Genomic DNA, 15,373 nt, shown 5'->3' with positions numbered 1-15,373 from the left:
TAAATAAAGCAACTTGTGAAGCGGTAACGATTAATTTTATTTAAGTTGTTAATTAGGGGGTAATTTTCCCGATTTTTTTGACAAATCAAAAGGAATCAACTGTATTTTGAGCGTAACTAGCTTACATTTGATACTAGAATCTTTTTTTATATAAAAATAGAAATAAAGCTTTTTACTCTATAAAAAAGTTGTATTGGGTTTTTTTCCAAAAAGTGCTTCATTTTTTGGTTATTTCACGTTGAAATATATTTATTTGAAATTTGGCGAATATGAACCCATTTTTCTTTAGCTATAACTCTGCTTCTACTAGGTCTAGAGACTTCATGTATACACCATTTTTTTCACTTTTTTACAAGCTATATTTTTGCTAAGCTTATTTTTTTCGATAAAATACTTGCTTTTTGAATTATTTGCGAAAAATTGTCTAAAAACGTGTTTGGTTTGTTAAAAAATGAACATATTCACTCGCAAATAACTCGAAAAATATTGACTTAGTGAAAAACCTGTATAGATTAAAAGTTGCGTAGAATTAGTCAGTTAATTGAATTCCGAACTTATTTTGGACATATATTTTTTCACCCCCGAGAAGGGGCGAAAGTCACCCCCAGGGCAAAAGCACTCATCGGCACAAAATCACTTTTTTTCTTTGACATGTTGGCTATGCGTATGACAAATTTCATGTCAATCCAAACGGTTCTTTAAAATTTACAGCAAAAACCGTCAAATAATGTACTATAAGGAACTGATAATAAAAATAGAGCAACCCTATTCACCCCAGAAACATCAACAATTGAGCAGAATCATTCAATAATACAGATACTCGAGAAAACAAAATTTAACATTTTAAAATAAAATTGAAAAGATATAACTTCGAATTATACAAACTCTTTAATGGACCAGAGATCGTAACGTTCGTTAAAGCAGTGATTTAGATGGGCTGGACACATAATACGAATGTCAAACAATACGATTGCTAAAAAGCTGGAACACCTGTAGGAAGAAAAAGCAGAGGCCTACCGCGAATTAGGTGGTTAGATGGAGCTGAGACTGGCTTGGCACGATGGCAACAGGCCGCCAGAAACTGAACAGAATGGCAATGTTAAAGCAGGCCAGGATCCATAACGGATTGTGGAACCAAAGATGATGATGATGATGAGTTGTCATTGAATTACAATGGTAAATAAATATTGTAATATTGCTGGTGTTTGAATAAATTGATTTTAAAGTGTCATAATACAATATATCTGCGGATGCCAACTGAAGAGCCCAAGATAACAGATGTTTCCAAAAAATAGTGAGTGATTAGATTAGTCCATCATTATACGAATCGAGTAACTATCCAACCAACAAATAAAATATATGGCTAGGGGAAGAGTAAACGTACAAAGCAAATGAAAAGTGCTATTTTATAAAATTTATTTTCAGTGTGTTAACACCTTGGCTGTGTTACGGGACAAATAGACCTCGTATTACATTAACAGTTGGCTGTGTCGACTGAGTTGTAATGTACGGTGGCAAATAGGGTGGGTATACGGGACATATATGCCTTGTAACGCACCCAACCCAACGTAACTTTATGAATATCTCTAAATGCAGCCAGGGTGTTAAATGGCAGAGAACCATAATGTCAACCTTGATAAGTATGGATTTTTAATTTTAGCTAATAGGGCAGTCAATGAGGGTATTTGGCTCCGAATTCCATCCTACTACATCGATTTACTTGATATTTTCACAGTAAGTAGGGGGGAATAGCTCAAGAAACAAAGTCTACCATATGCCGATGTGCGCTTTGATCTTGGGGGTGGTTCCCACCCCTTCTCGGAGGTGAAAAATGTTTTGGTTAAAATAGCCACGGAAGAGGCTATAGAACCTAATTTTAAGCAAAAACTGTTCTATAATTATTTTTTGAAAACTCATTACTTTTTGAGTTACTCGTGGTTGAAAATTGGCCATTTTCATTGAAAAATGACACCTTTTCGGACGGATTTTTGCGGATTCCTTAAAAACTATGCATCTAACAAAAAAACTATACAAAATATTTCTGTAGGTTATAAAAAAAAACAAACAGATTCGTTCCTTCATAAATCTTCTAGTTAAAATACAAAGAGGGATATGGTAGGTAAGAAGAGTTTGTTTTTCTTTGCGGCATGCTCAAATCGGTGTATTCAACTTGAAAGAACAGAGAAACTGTCGATTTTAGGTGTATAATGATATTAATAACTTTTGTAGTGCTTAAAAATACCTTTAAAATGAGCAATACTAAATGTCGATTACATTCAAACTAAGCGAGATATTCTGCAAAAAAGTTGATGACTAATGTATTTTAAGAAGAAATGAGAAGTATATTTAACCCCTCATCCATCAAATTTAAATACATCGTTTTCCTTCTACAATACGTTTTATTATAGTGTTATTTATATGTTCAAAAAGTTGGACTGGATTAAAGTGAATGGTTTTTGAAAAAAATAAGATCAAATTATAGAGCGCATTTTTAAATTTTCACTAGTAATACCACTAGAGGTCAAATTATTTCCGGAAATTTTCTAAAAATATTCATGATCAAAAAAAAATTTCCGGATATTAATTTGACTTCGCGTGGTATTCGGTAACAAAATTCCACACCAAATTGTGGTGGGAAATCAAATATTTTTAAAATTTATTTCAACAATGCAAATTATTTTCTTTTACGGTTACATACCTACAGGAACAGATTACATAATAATATTCAGTTTGTTTTCACACCAATGGACTCTTAGCCTATTAAACTATTGATTACCACTGATTGTAGTAGCTCAAAAGTGCCATTTAGGGACAAAAAATATAATATTATTTTATTTTATAGTTACTTGAGCTTAGGACAAGTGGTAGAAAATTATAATTTTAGAGGTTTTTCGGGAAGCTGCATGAACAGATTAATAGCGCGCCATAGCTTTGTCAGCAATTATTTAGGCTTTCAAATTCGTAATTTCTACTCATTGTAGTTGCATGGGAATACCATTTCAAGATAGAAAATAGTATATTCTTCAATTTTACATAAGTTTTGAGTAACTACAAGTGATAGAAAATTATTTTTTGGCGTTTTTCTTAACATGCGTTATGCGCGTTTTAATGGTATGGAATTCATAACCAGCGTCAGCAAGCATCAATCATAGGAGGCTGTGATCATTATATTTTGACACTTCAAAGCATCAAAAAAAAACTCGCGATTTGTTACAATAAATAATATTGCACAGTCAGTAAAACCAATAAAATTATTTGTTTAAAAAATGAATCGATTTGAAAATCATACAATATGCAAAATATGCGTGAAATTATCTGATGTAAAGATCAATCATCGTACCATGGCTTATTTATTTGAATTAATAGAGGATTGTGGCTTCAACTTGAAGAAAGAAAATCTGTTCCAAATTGTCCACGAATATTTGCGACTAAACTACGCAAAATTGAAAGTACTGAATGGGAAAAAGGTAAATAAATTAGTGTCTAAATATTATATATATTATATTAGACATAGAAACTTAATTGAAAACATTCAAAGTCCTGCATTTTCGCCATTAAGAAGAGAGGAGGTGTCCGAAGAATATAGAAAACATCTTAGCTTTGTAACTAAAATGAATCAAAACTAAATTATGTAAACAAATAAAAACCAGTCTGTCAAAAATGTTCTGTTATTGTAAACGTCAAAAAATTTCCACTATAATTCGCTGTTGGGTACCCCACGAGCAAAAAATTTCCGATAAAATACCTCCGTTGCCATGGTGATCTGTCAAAATAACGTATTTTGATTGGTTCAAAATTACAGGTGTGGAATTTTCTTAAAAATATTCCTTTTCCTCCATGTAACTCAAAAAAGATAAGAGATACGAAAAAAAGATACCACACAAACATGAAGGGCTTTTTCAGATAAAAAATTCCTTTTCATTTTTCATTACTGTATCCCTTATCATTTTCAAGTTTCATGGAGAAAAAGGAAGATTTTTAAGAAAATTAGAAATGCTCTCTATAATTTGATCTTTTTTTTTCAAAAACCATTCATTATAAACCCGTCCAACTTTTTGAACATAGAAATAACACTATAATAAAAGGTATTGTTGAAGGAAAACGACGCATTTACATTTTGGTGGATTGGGGTTAAAATTACTTCTCATTTTTTCTTAAAATACATTAGTTATCAATTTTGATTACAACATATCTCGCTTAGTTTTAATGTAATGGACCTTTATAGCTCATTTTAAAGGTCTTTTCAAGCACTATAAAAGGTATTAGTAACATTATACACCTAAAATCTACCGTTATTCTGTTTTTTCAAGTTGAATACACCAATTTGAGAATGTACCAAAAAAACAAACTCTTTTCACCTACCATATCTCTTTTTGTATTATAACCAGAAGATTTACGAGGGCAAGTGTCTCTTTGTTTTTTTATAACCTACAAAAATGTTTAATACAGTTTTTTAGTTAGATGCATAGTTTTTAAGGTATTCGCAAAAAACCGTTCGAAAACGTATTATGTTTCAATGAAAATTCCACACCTGTAATTTTGAACCAATCAAAATACGTTATTTTGACAGATCACCATGGCAACGGAGGTATTTTATCGGAAATTTTTTGCTCGTGGGGTACCCAACAGCGAATTATAGTGGAAATTTTTTGACGTTTACAATAACAGAACATTTTTGACAGACTGGTTTTTATTTGTTTACATAATTTGGTTTTGATTCATTTTCTATCACTTGTAGTTACTCAAAACTTATGTAAAATTGAAGAATATACTATTTTCTATCTTGAAATGGTATTCCCATGCAACTACAATGAGTAGAAATTACGAATTTGAAAGCCTAAATAATTGCTGACAAAGCTATGGCGCGCTATTAATCTGTTCATGCAGCTTTGGATTTTCAAATGCAAATTTGGTGTTGAATTTTCTTACCGAATACCACGCGAAGTCAAATTAATATCCGGAAATTTTTTTTTTGATCATGAATATTTTTAGAAAATTTCCCTCGTCTGCGACTCGGGAAATTTTCAAAATATTCATGATCTCAAAAAAATTTCCGGAAATAATTTGACCTCTAGTGGTATTACTAGTGAAAATTTTTTGCTCAATTAGAAATCCAATGAAATCAATTAATTTGTTGTCATCTGATTGAATACAACCAATAAAACCAACATTATACTGAAAACAGGTCCCATGGGCTGTTTTCACTCAATCATGTAGCTATGGATACCTACATTTCATTTCATTTCGATTTTGACATTTCAAATATTCAATATTTCAAAATGTCACGATTTGGTTGTAATACTGATGAGAATATTAATGAAATTATCGAATCAAATATACCAAAGAATACTGTTTACAGTAAAAAATTTGTATGGAAAGCGTTTATGGACTTTTGTAATGATAGAAAATATGAATTAGATGGAAATCGGACGGTGGAAGAATTGGCGTCGATTTTAAAGGATTGGGCTGTGAACATGAGAAGAAAAGATGGTACAGAGTTTAAAGAAGCTACTGTCAAAACCATGTGGAACCTAACAAGTAAGCTTTTACAAGAAAAGTATTATATATATATATAATGTTCTTGAACTCCTAAGTGGAGCATAGAGCTTCAGTGAAAACGCGCCATCGGGTTCTATTTTGCGCTAGGGCCTTCACCTCATTCCAAGACTTTCCTTGACTTCTTATCTCGTCCATGATGGATCTTCTCCAAGTTTGTGCTGGGCGACCTCTTTTTCTCTTTCCTTGGGGATTCCACTCTAGGGCATTTTTTGCAATACTGGAACTATCTTTTCGGAGTGTGTGACCTATCCACCCCCACTTTCTGTATTTGACTTCATTTTCTACCCTCTTTTGTTGGGTCAGGTGTAGCAGATCTTCGTTTCTGATGGTGTTTGGCCAGAAAATACGAACAATTCTTCGTAGACATTTGTTAACAAAGACCTGCAATTTGTCTGTAAGGTATTTTGTCACTTTCCAGGTTTCACATCCATAGAGTAGAACAGACATAACATTTGACTGGAATATTCGGATCTTTGTCCTTGTAGTATATTCTCCAGACCTCCAAACAGGGTTAAGCATGCTGAAAGCTTGTTGAGCTTTTCGTATCCTCATACGAATATCGTCTTCTGTACCTCCGCTTTCTGTTATGACACTTCCAAGGTACGTGAAGTTCTCCACATTTTCAATCTGCTTGTTGTCGATATTAAATAGCGTGTTGTCCCTTGCATTTATTCTAATCGACTTGGTTTTACCAATATTGATTTTTAAACCTATTTTATTGGCCTCAGTGGATAGTGTTTCCAATTGGTAGGCCACATCCTGGAACCTTTGTCCTAACAGGCAGATATCGTCGGCGTATTCCAGATCACTTAGGCGTGTGGTTAACGTCCATTGTATCCCTTTTGTGTCGAAGTCTAGTTTGGAGAGAACATAGTCCAGAGCTATGTTAAACAGAAACGGAGAAAGCACACATCCCTGCCTGACTCCAGTAAGTACGTCAAATTCGTCACTGTTGACCCCATTGTGTGTCACGCTGCACGTCGCCTCAGTGTACAGTGACTTTATAATGGAAATTATTTTATGAGGAATGTTTCTTAGCTCTAAAATTTTCCATAGAGCAGCATGAGACAGGCTGTCAAAGGCACGTTCGAAATCGACAAAGACCATGTATAGAGGTGTGTTCCATTCAACCGATTGTTCCATTATTACCCTCACTGTATTAATGTGATCTATGCAGGAAGATTCTGGTCTAAAACCTGCTTGATTCGCTCGAAATTCAACCTTGTTTGTTAATCTTTTATGTATGATGATCGTAAAAATTTTATTTATGACGGTAAGCAAGGTTATTCCTCTCCAATTTTTGCACAGTGTGAGGTTGCCCTTTTTTGGAAGCTTAATAATATTACCTTTTTTCCAGCCCGCTGGAATGCGGTTTGTTTCCCACACCTCTCGGATTATGGGGAGCAGAAGTTCAGCGGTTAGATGCGGGTCAGTTTTAAGTAGTTCGGCAGCAATGTTATCGATTCCCGGGGACCTGTTATTTCTCAGAGATTTGATAGCTGTTATTATCTCCATTTTGGAAGGGGACTCGCAAGATATATGCAAGTCTACATTCTGCGGGTTTTCGACAATTTCATCCGCGTTATCCCTGGGCGTGCCTAGCATCTCCTGAAAGTGCTCTTTCCATCTCTCTACTTGATCATCCGTTGTAGTAAGTAATTCACCTGTCTTGGATCTTACAATGTTCGAACAGTTGGGCCCATTTTTTGTTAATCGTCTGGTAATTTGGTACAGCTCTCTAGTCCTGTTGTGTTGTGCAGCTGTTTCTGCTTGTTTTGCCAGTTCTTCAGCCCACCTTCTTTTGTCTCTTCTTGCATTCCTTTTAACTGCTTTATTTAGTGTTTCATATTCTTGTTGTCGGTTCGTTCTTCCTTCTACAGTTCTTGCTTGCAAGATATCTTTTTTCGTTGTTTTCTTTCCTCGATAAGATTCCAAGTTTCATCTGATATCCATTCCTTTCTATCTTTCTCTTTTTTACCCAGTTTGTCTTCAGCTATTTCTGTCAGAACATTTGCCAAATCTTCCCAGCTATTTACTTCACGTTCTCTTGTTTTTACTTGAAGCTCCTCCCTAAACATGTGTTTTCCTGGAAGAGTTTTTAATTTGTTCAGGTTATATGTGGGTCTGTTGGTGTTTCTTGTGATTTTGTTTTTTGCCATCTTGATTTTAATGGTACCAATTAACAGATGGTGGTCACTTGCGATGTCTGCTCCTCTTTTATTTCGGACATCAAGAAGAGATGATCTCCATCTTTTTGATATGGCGATGTGATCTATTTGGTTTTCTCTGGTAAGAAAAGTATTATAAGGAAATGAAAGTTATTATTGACCCATTCAAAAGCGTTGTATTTCAACAAGACGAAAACTACAATCGGATCCCTGTAAAAGGAAACAAAGTTCAGAGGCATTGAGTGCAGTAGAAATAACAAAAATGATAAATTTGTGGAACGAAGACACCCCTGAAGGGCTACAACGGAAATTATATCACATAACCGCCGTAGAATTAGCTTGGCGAGGTGGGGAAGCTGCTGCTTGTTTGATTGACTTTTTTCGTATTGAAACAAATAACGATGGTTCTGTAACAAATCGAGTACAATATAACCCTGTATTTAGCAAGACTGGCCAAGGTGGTTCAAGAAGGTGTACTGACAGCAAATTTTAATAGAAAACAACGACAGTAACGTATGTCCTGTCAGATTATTTAAAAAATTGTTATCAAAAAGGGGCCCAAATATTAAAACGGATAGATTATTCCTAAGAACAAATCGTTACTGGAAAACCGAAAATGATCATTGGTATGATAATATGCCCATTGGAAAAAATATGATTCAAAATTGGACAAAAACGTCTGCCGAAGCGATTGGCTTGAAAACCAAGGAAAAAAAATTACTAATCACTCCAATAGATCGACCGCGGTCAGTTGGTTGGCCAAAAGTGGTGTTCAAGAGGAAGAGCTTATAAAAATTACGGGGCATAACAATCCCAACTCAATAAAACCGTACTTGAACATTGACGAAGAACATCATAATAAAATTATTAACAGCATACGTAGTGGAAATACATCTTCATCAGTTATAGAAACTAACATGTCTGGATCTTCATTAAATTTTTCTAATTGTTCCTTTGTTAATTGCACATTTAAATAAATTGTTTCTGCTCTGTATTTTTTTTTCATAACCAGCAAAAAATTTTCTATCCGAATAACCCTCGAACATTGATAAATGCTCAACAATTTTTTAACAACTTTCTCAAGCTTGTTGCTTACAGGCAACAGACCTCGGCCTACGGCGTCGGTCTGTTTCCAAGCAACAAGCTTTCGAAATCTGTTATAAAATTTTTTCGAACAATTATCAATGTCCTTGGGTTATTACTACTGAAAATGGTTAATTTTCAACCACAAATATCTCAAAAAGTATCGAGTTTTCAAAAAAAAATTATAGAACAGTTATTGCTTAAAATTAGGTTCTCTAGCGAATTTCGTGGTAATTTTAACCAAAACATTTTTAACCTCCGAGAGGGGGTGGGAACCACCCCCAAGATAAAAGCGCACATCGGCATAGGGTAAACTTTGATTTAGGAGATAAGTAGAGGCTAGGTCCAAAATTTCATTAAAATCGATGCAGTAGGATAGAATTCGGAGGTAATATCCTATTCTTGCTCCCATTGACTGGCGTATAATTGAAAGTGGTATACTGAAATTACTGGTACTACAAGGAAAACCTAATAGCAATTGAACACTACGAAAAACCACCAAAAAGTGCAGTAGGGATAGTAATTAATTGTCTATATGACAGGTATATCCTATTCCACGAACATACGCCTGTTTTGGATTACTTCGACAACGAATATTTTACTGTGCAAAATAAGAAGAACGAAAGTAAATTGCAAATTACATTTTTGTTTATTGGAATAATTATTAGAGCCATTTACTTTCGTACTTCTTATGTTGCATAGTAAAATATTCGTTGTCGAAGTAATCCAAAACAGGTGTATGTTCGTGGAATGGCCCATAATGCTGTTGATTAAATAGATATGCAAACTATATTCCATTCATTAGCACTTTTGCTTATCAGTGAACTTTCCTCTCAGCGTTTTCTCAATTTTTTAGATAGTTTACCTTTCTTTTACTATTATCTGATTCTGTTTGATTATTTTTCTTCATATTACTTTCCCAGTCTTTGTTCTAAACCTTGTAATACATAATTATTATACTCTACAATACTAGTTTATTTGTACTGAGATACTCATGTCAATGTAAGATTGAAAGAATGAAATAAGGTGAAACCAAATATACATATGCAATGAACCATTACTGAACCTACTTAAAAATGAGAAGTTTTGAAAATTACCCAAGCATGTTGCTAATTATACTTAACACCTAATTCTAAAATTAGATGTTTATAATTTGATAAGTTTAATTACTGTTCATTTTAATCTGCACAATTTTTGCAACATGAAACTGATTATTAAGTGGTCAGAGCAACAAATTGCAGTATTTTATTTCATTTTTATATGAAATAAAACTATATATTTAAACATAGTTTTGTAACAGAACTGGTTATATTTCATGAATAGACAGTTCAGAATTGAGATTTTTTATTTAAAAGAATTGTTAATGACTTGTCTAGAATAGTTTATTGAGAATGATGGAGAAAAAAAAGGAAACGAGGGATAACAGACTACACAAGGACTAAAATACAGGAGAGGAAATGCTTAACACTTTTGCTCCGTTTAGAGATATTTATAAACTTACGTTAAGTGCGTTATGAAGCATATATGTCCCGTATACCCCATTTGCCACTGTGGATTACGACAAAGTCGACACAGCCAACCATTAGTCTAATACGAGGTATATTTGTCTTGTAACGCAGCCAAGATGTTAAAAGTCACAGGACTGAACAATGATAATGAGGCCTATAAAGCGCTGAACACACAACTGAAACGACTCTGTAAAAGGGATAAGAGCACACACATAAACAAAATCTGCATGGAAATAGAAAGGCATAAAACCAAAACTGATACAAGAGACATGTTTAAAAAATAAAGCAGATAACACATTCTTTTACATCAAACTACTTTGCTATCAAAGATGATAACGGAACCCTACTCACTTCTAAAAAAAAATATATTTTATACAGGTGGAATGTGATGAAGGAGAGCATAGATGCCCCATCACAACCAGAAGATACCAGTTTTGGGACAGAACCTGATGTACTCAAAAATTAAGTTGAAGCCGCAATTTTATGAGGAAACGAAATCACCAAGCTGCTAGTCCAGATAACATACACTATTGAAATTATTTGGGCCCTGGATGATGTTGGGGTGGATATAATAAATAAAATTTATCAGAGTGTGGGAGACAGGTAAATCACCTGAAGATTGGACAAAATCACTATAATATCTCATCATACACAATTGCTCTAATTGCACACTGCAGTAAGATACTTTTACACAATTCTAGAGAGGATAAAGCCCTTTTCACTTCGTGAAATTATAGAGAAACAAGCAGGTTTTGTCCCCGGACATGGTACTATGGAACAAATTTTAAATGTATAACAGATTATAGAAAAATCCAGTGAATTCAATATTGCAACATATCTGTGCTTCATAGACTATAGTAAAGCTTCCGATCTAGTCAACTGGAGTAAAATGTGGCAGGTTTTGTCTGAAATGGAAGTCCCAAATATGGAAGTCCCAAATCAGCTGATAATTAAAATCCTATACAATAACAAGTAAGCCACAATTAGGGTAAATGGGGAAATAACCAAAACTTTCAGTCACTAAGGGCGTGAGGTAAGGCTGCATACTAAGCCCAATTCTATTTAACATATATGGTGAATCGATAATGTAGAAAGCTGAGTAAGGGAACAGTGGCATAATTATCTCTGGCAAGAAGAATTAGAAGATTTACGTAGTTCCCAGGTTGAACCAATTCACATGCTAACAACAATCAAAATCGTCTAATGATGATAAACCATTACGCTGTTGTGGATAATTTTGTGTATTTGAGCTCTTTAATAACTTACAAGGGAGGCTGTACTGAAGAAATAAAGTGTAGAGGCCAGCAATTATAAAAAGCTCTATGGCAAAATTCAAAAAAAATTTGGAAAAGCTATGAAATATTTAACTATGGTTACAAAAATGAGACTGGTGAGAAGAAGATTAAAAGATTAAAAGAAGAAGGTAAAAAGATTATAGATATATTTGAGATGTACTGCTGGAGACAAATGATGAGAATATCATGGGGGTCCTAAGAACAAATGAATCTACACCCAACCAGAACCGAATCTACACAAAGAAAAGACTAAGAACACAAATATCAAAACAAATAATAGGCTACTTTGGATACATCGAAGAAATGGTCTTGAAAATCTTACCATCCAGGGAAAGGTAGAAGGCAAAAGAAGTCAAGGTAGATCTCCCGCGTGATACACAGGCCATATTGTTGCTACTATTGGCGCTCCACTGTCAGAATCTGCTAGAATGGCAGAGCATAGAGAAAAATTTTATTTTATTTATCAACGGGCAATCACCCAATTAAAATACAGTATAAACATTAATCACAGGAGATTTATAACCTAACCTAAAGTAAATTTAAAAATTTTAATCATCCAAACTAGGAACATTAAATAACAAACATTAACAAAAAATGTACAAAACACAAGGATATCAAGTTATCACACACAGTTTTTAAGCTGAGCTTTAAATTCATTTGGAAAACTATAACATAGATATATAATACTCTAGATTGCGCCCTGTCATCTTAAAATGGGTGACGGTTGCGACAGAGATAAATGAGCCTATTTGGTCGGTAATCTCTTTTTAATTTAAGGGGAATATCGATGACGTGGCTATCCCACTTTATCGAGTATTATGTATTAACAGTTCGAGCGGGTGGTGACGAGAAATGGTCTTTGGTTCACGACGTAGATAATCGTGGTTCGAATCCCATACCAACTTTACCTTTTTTATTTTTAATTTAATCAATATTGCGTTTATTAGATATTTTTACACCTGAAAAATGGACCTAAATAAAACTAACAGATAATAAATGTATGTATAGTAAGTTAATATTGGAATTCATAATTTGTGAACTGCATAGTAAAATAAAAGTTGTTTGTTATTAATATAAATTCGGCCTTATTCGAATGATGTGAATAATGTTTGTTTTGCTTCTACCTTTTCAAAAAATTGTAACAATAGTTTCATAAATAAAAATAATGTCTAATTACTTATAATTGAATCGGTCATTTCAAAAACAGCAAAGTCCACAATTTTCAGAAACTAACATTTTGAGAGGAATAGACTCTTTTAAGATAAACGTTGTGTGCAAAAACGACACCAGTCCAGTAAAAACATTAGGAACAAAACTACAATATAACTCTGAATTTTGATGTCATCCATTTCATCCATCTTTCAACTATATAGTTAGTTTTCTTTGATCTTCTGTAAAATTAGGAATATGTGACTCGTGTTGTTTTTGAAATGACCGATTCAATTAATAAATCGATGGTACATTATGTTGATATTAATTATTGGTAATTTGTAGTTGTACGAATATTTAACAATTACTTTATACTATTCTACCATTAACTTATTAAAAAAGTAACATTGGCTTTTATATTTTTAAAAATCTATAGGTAAGTACCTACACAGTTTTTCTTATTTGATATATATTTCTTTGCATAGATTTACTTTAGAGATGTAATAATGTCTAATAAACGCAATATTGATTAAATTAAAAATAAAAAAAGTAAAGACCAAAGACCAGTTACCATAGCCACCCGCTCGAACTGTCAAGGCATTTAAATAATACTCGCGATAGAGTAGGATAGTGACGTCGTCGATACTCCCCTTGAATTAGAAAGAGACTACCGACCTAACAGGCTCATTTTTCTCTGTCGCAACCGTCACCCATTTTAAGATGGCAGGGCGCAATCTAGAGTATTATATATCTATGAACTATACCAACCTAAGCCTTCCGAATATTGGTTAGCAAACCTAGGTGTTCTGGACATTAAGGAGTTGTGTCCTTAGTTAGTGCGATGTGGTCTAATGTAAAAAGGTTGATTTAGCCTCGTTTGTCTACTGGGAACATGGAGGCTAATTTTCTCCAATAGTTGAGGACCAAAACTATTGGAGTGTAGTATATTATAAAACATTGTGAGATCCTTAATGCATGCGCTGGATTTGGAGAGAGGTTATGTTGAGAGACTTTTCTATATTAGAATAGTTAATTTCATCAACCCTCTGGTTTTGTTTAAATGCAACAAATCTTAAGAACTTGTGCTGAACTCTCTAGATAGCTAGAATATGGGTGTTATAGTGTGGAGACCAAACACATGAACAGTAATCTAGGTGAGGTCTCACACGTGAACAATACAATATTTTTATGGATGGGATATTTAGAAGTATATTAGTGTATAGATTGTTGCTCCATTGTCGGAATCTACTAGAATGGCAGAAGATAGAGAGAAGCGAGAAATGAACAAATATTGGAAAAATCAGCTAATAGCTTCATAACATCACGATATCTGCACAGGTTAACGGCTAAGAAGAAGAAGTTTAAGAGATTTAAAAAAGTACATCAAACAAAGAACATTCACAATAACTGTAAACTTGAAATAAATACACTAAAAACTGTATACATTTAAAAAATAAAAGACTGAAGTTGAAAAAATAACAATTGTTTTTTATCAAAGTTAGTTCTGGTTTCTTTTGTTGACAATTCGTCAATAAAAATAAGTACCGCAATTAAAAGATTATTTATGAATGAAATGATTCAACAAATTGAACATTTAAATACCGAAAAGATCAATTTTTGTGATGAAACACGATTTGTTTATGTGCCCTGTAAATAGTACGTTTTGTAAGGTGTATCTCAGAAATATTACAATGAAACAATCATTCATTTGTTTTTCATTGTTTATTATGTACAAACAAAAAGAATTTCATGGTGTATTTGAAGTAAAATCGTAAATTATGAGGAAACAACAGTATTCCAGACTTTGGAACATCGCAGAAAGGAAATTTGACCGAATAGTATAGTATAGGTTCTTAATAATAGAGTAATTAAGTCAAACAAGGTATCCTCTAACAAATACACCTACGTTTAGATTGAGTAGCACGCAAAAAAGTAAGAAAATGGACTTACCTTGTAATTATCAAACCCAATTAAATGGTCCTTAGTTAAGTACTGAATTTCCATTTTGGAATGATTTCTGAATTATTAGAAAAACCGCTGATAGTATTGTAAAGGTTAAAGGTATTTCCTATTGTGACTTTATTCTAAACTACTCATAATTTGTTCCTGTATTCACGATTACACCATTTTTACGGGAGTTCTAAATAAACATGTTTAAAGATTCGTACATAACCTACGACATAGATCAAATCATGATACATTCGGTGCGCTAATGCGCAATGCGCATCCTCTCGTGGGTTCGACGTCACACACGAGTTGTACGTGGGAGTGGGAGTGGAGTTGCTCATCAAAGGATCAAAGAGTTTCAAGGAAAGTTTCAATGAAATGGGGAGTCAAAAAATATACAGGGTGTAACAAAATGCAGGTCACAAATTAAATCGCATGTTTTGAAACCAAAAATAGTTCGATTGAACCTAATTTATCTTGGTACAAATGAACAAATGTGCACGTGCACATTAAAAAAGTTACAGCTCTTTGAAGTTACAAAATTAAAATCGACTTTTTCCAGTATATCATAAACCGGAATGGGACGTTTCGATGCCGCCGGTTCATCGCCGGCCGTTTCGATGCCGCCGGTTCATCGCCAGTCCATTTAATCGCCGTCATATCT

General features: G+C 33.6%; 1 protein-coding gene across 2 annotated transcripts in view; it reads right to left on the bottom strand.

Annotated features, from left to right (window-relative positions):
• The window catches only part of LOC114337036 (ethanolaminephosphotransferase 1), a 63,705-nt gene extending 48,710 nt beyond the window's left edge, over positions 1–14,995 (bottom strand). Inside the window, exon 1 of one of the 2 annotated variants that reach the window (XM_050642404.1) lies at positions 14,713–14,995. In XM_050642404.1, the coding sequence (XP_050498361.1) occupies positions 14,713–14,766 (54 nt within the window). In that variant the 5' untranslated portion in view covers positions 14,767–14,995. The remainder of the gene's footprint in view (positions 1–14,712) is intronic. The other variant, XM_050642403.1, reaches the window with a different exon arrangement.
• Between the last annotated feature and the right edge of the window lie 378 nt (positions 14,996–15,373).

The sequence above is a fragment of the Diabrotica virgifera genome, chromosome 2, assembly GCF_917563875.1.
Source record: "Diabrotica virgifera virgifera chromosome 2, PGI_DIABVI_V3a".
Taxonomy (NCBI): domain Eukaryota; kingdom Metazoa; phylum Arthropoda; class Insecta; order Coleoptera; family Chrysomelidae; genus Diabrotica; species Diabrotica virgifera.
This window is presented reverse-complemented; position numbering and strand designations above follow the sequence as displayed.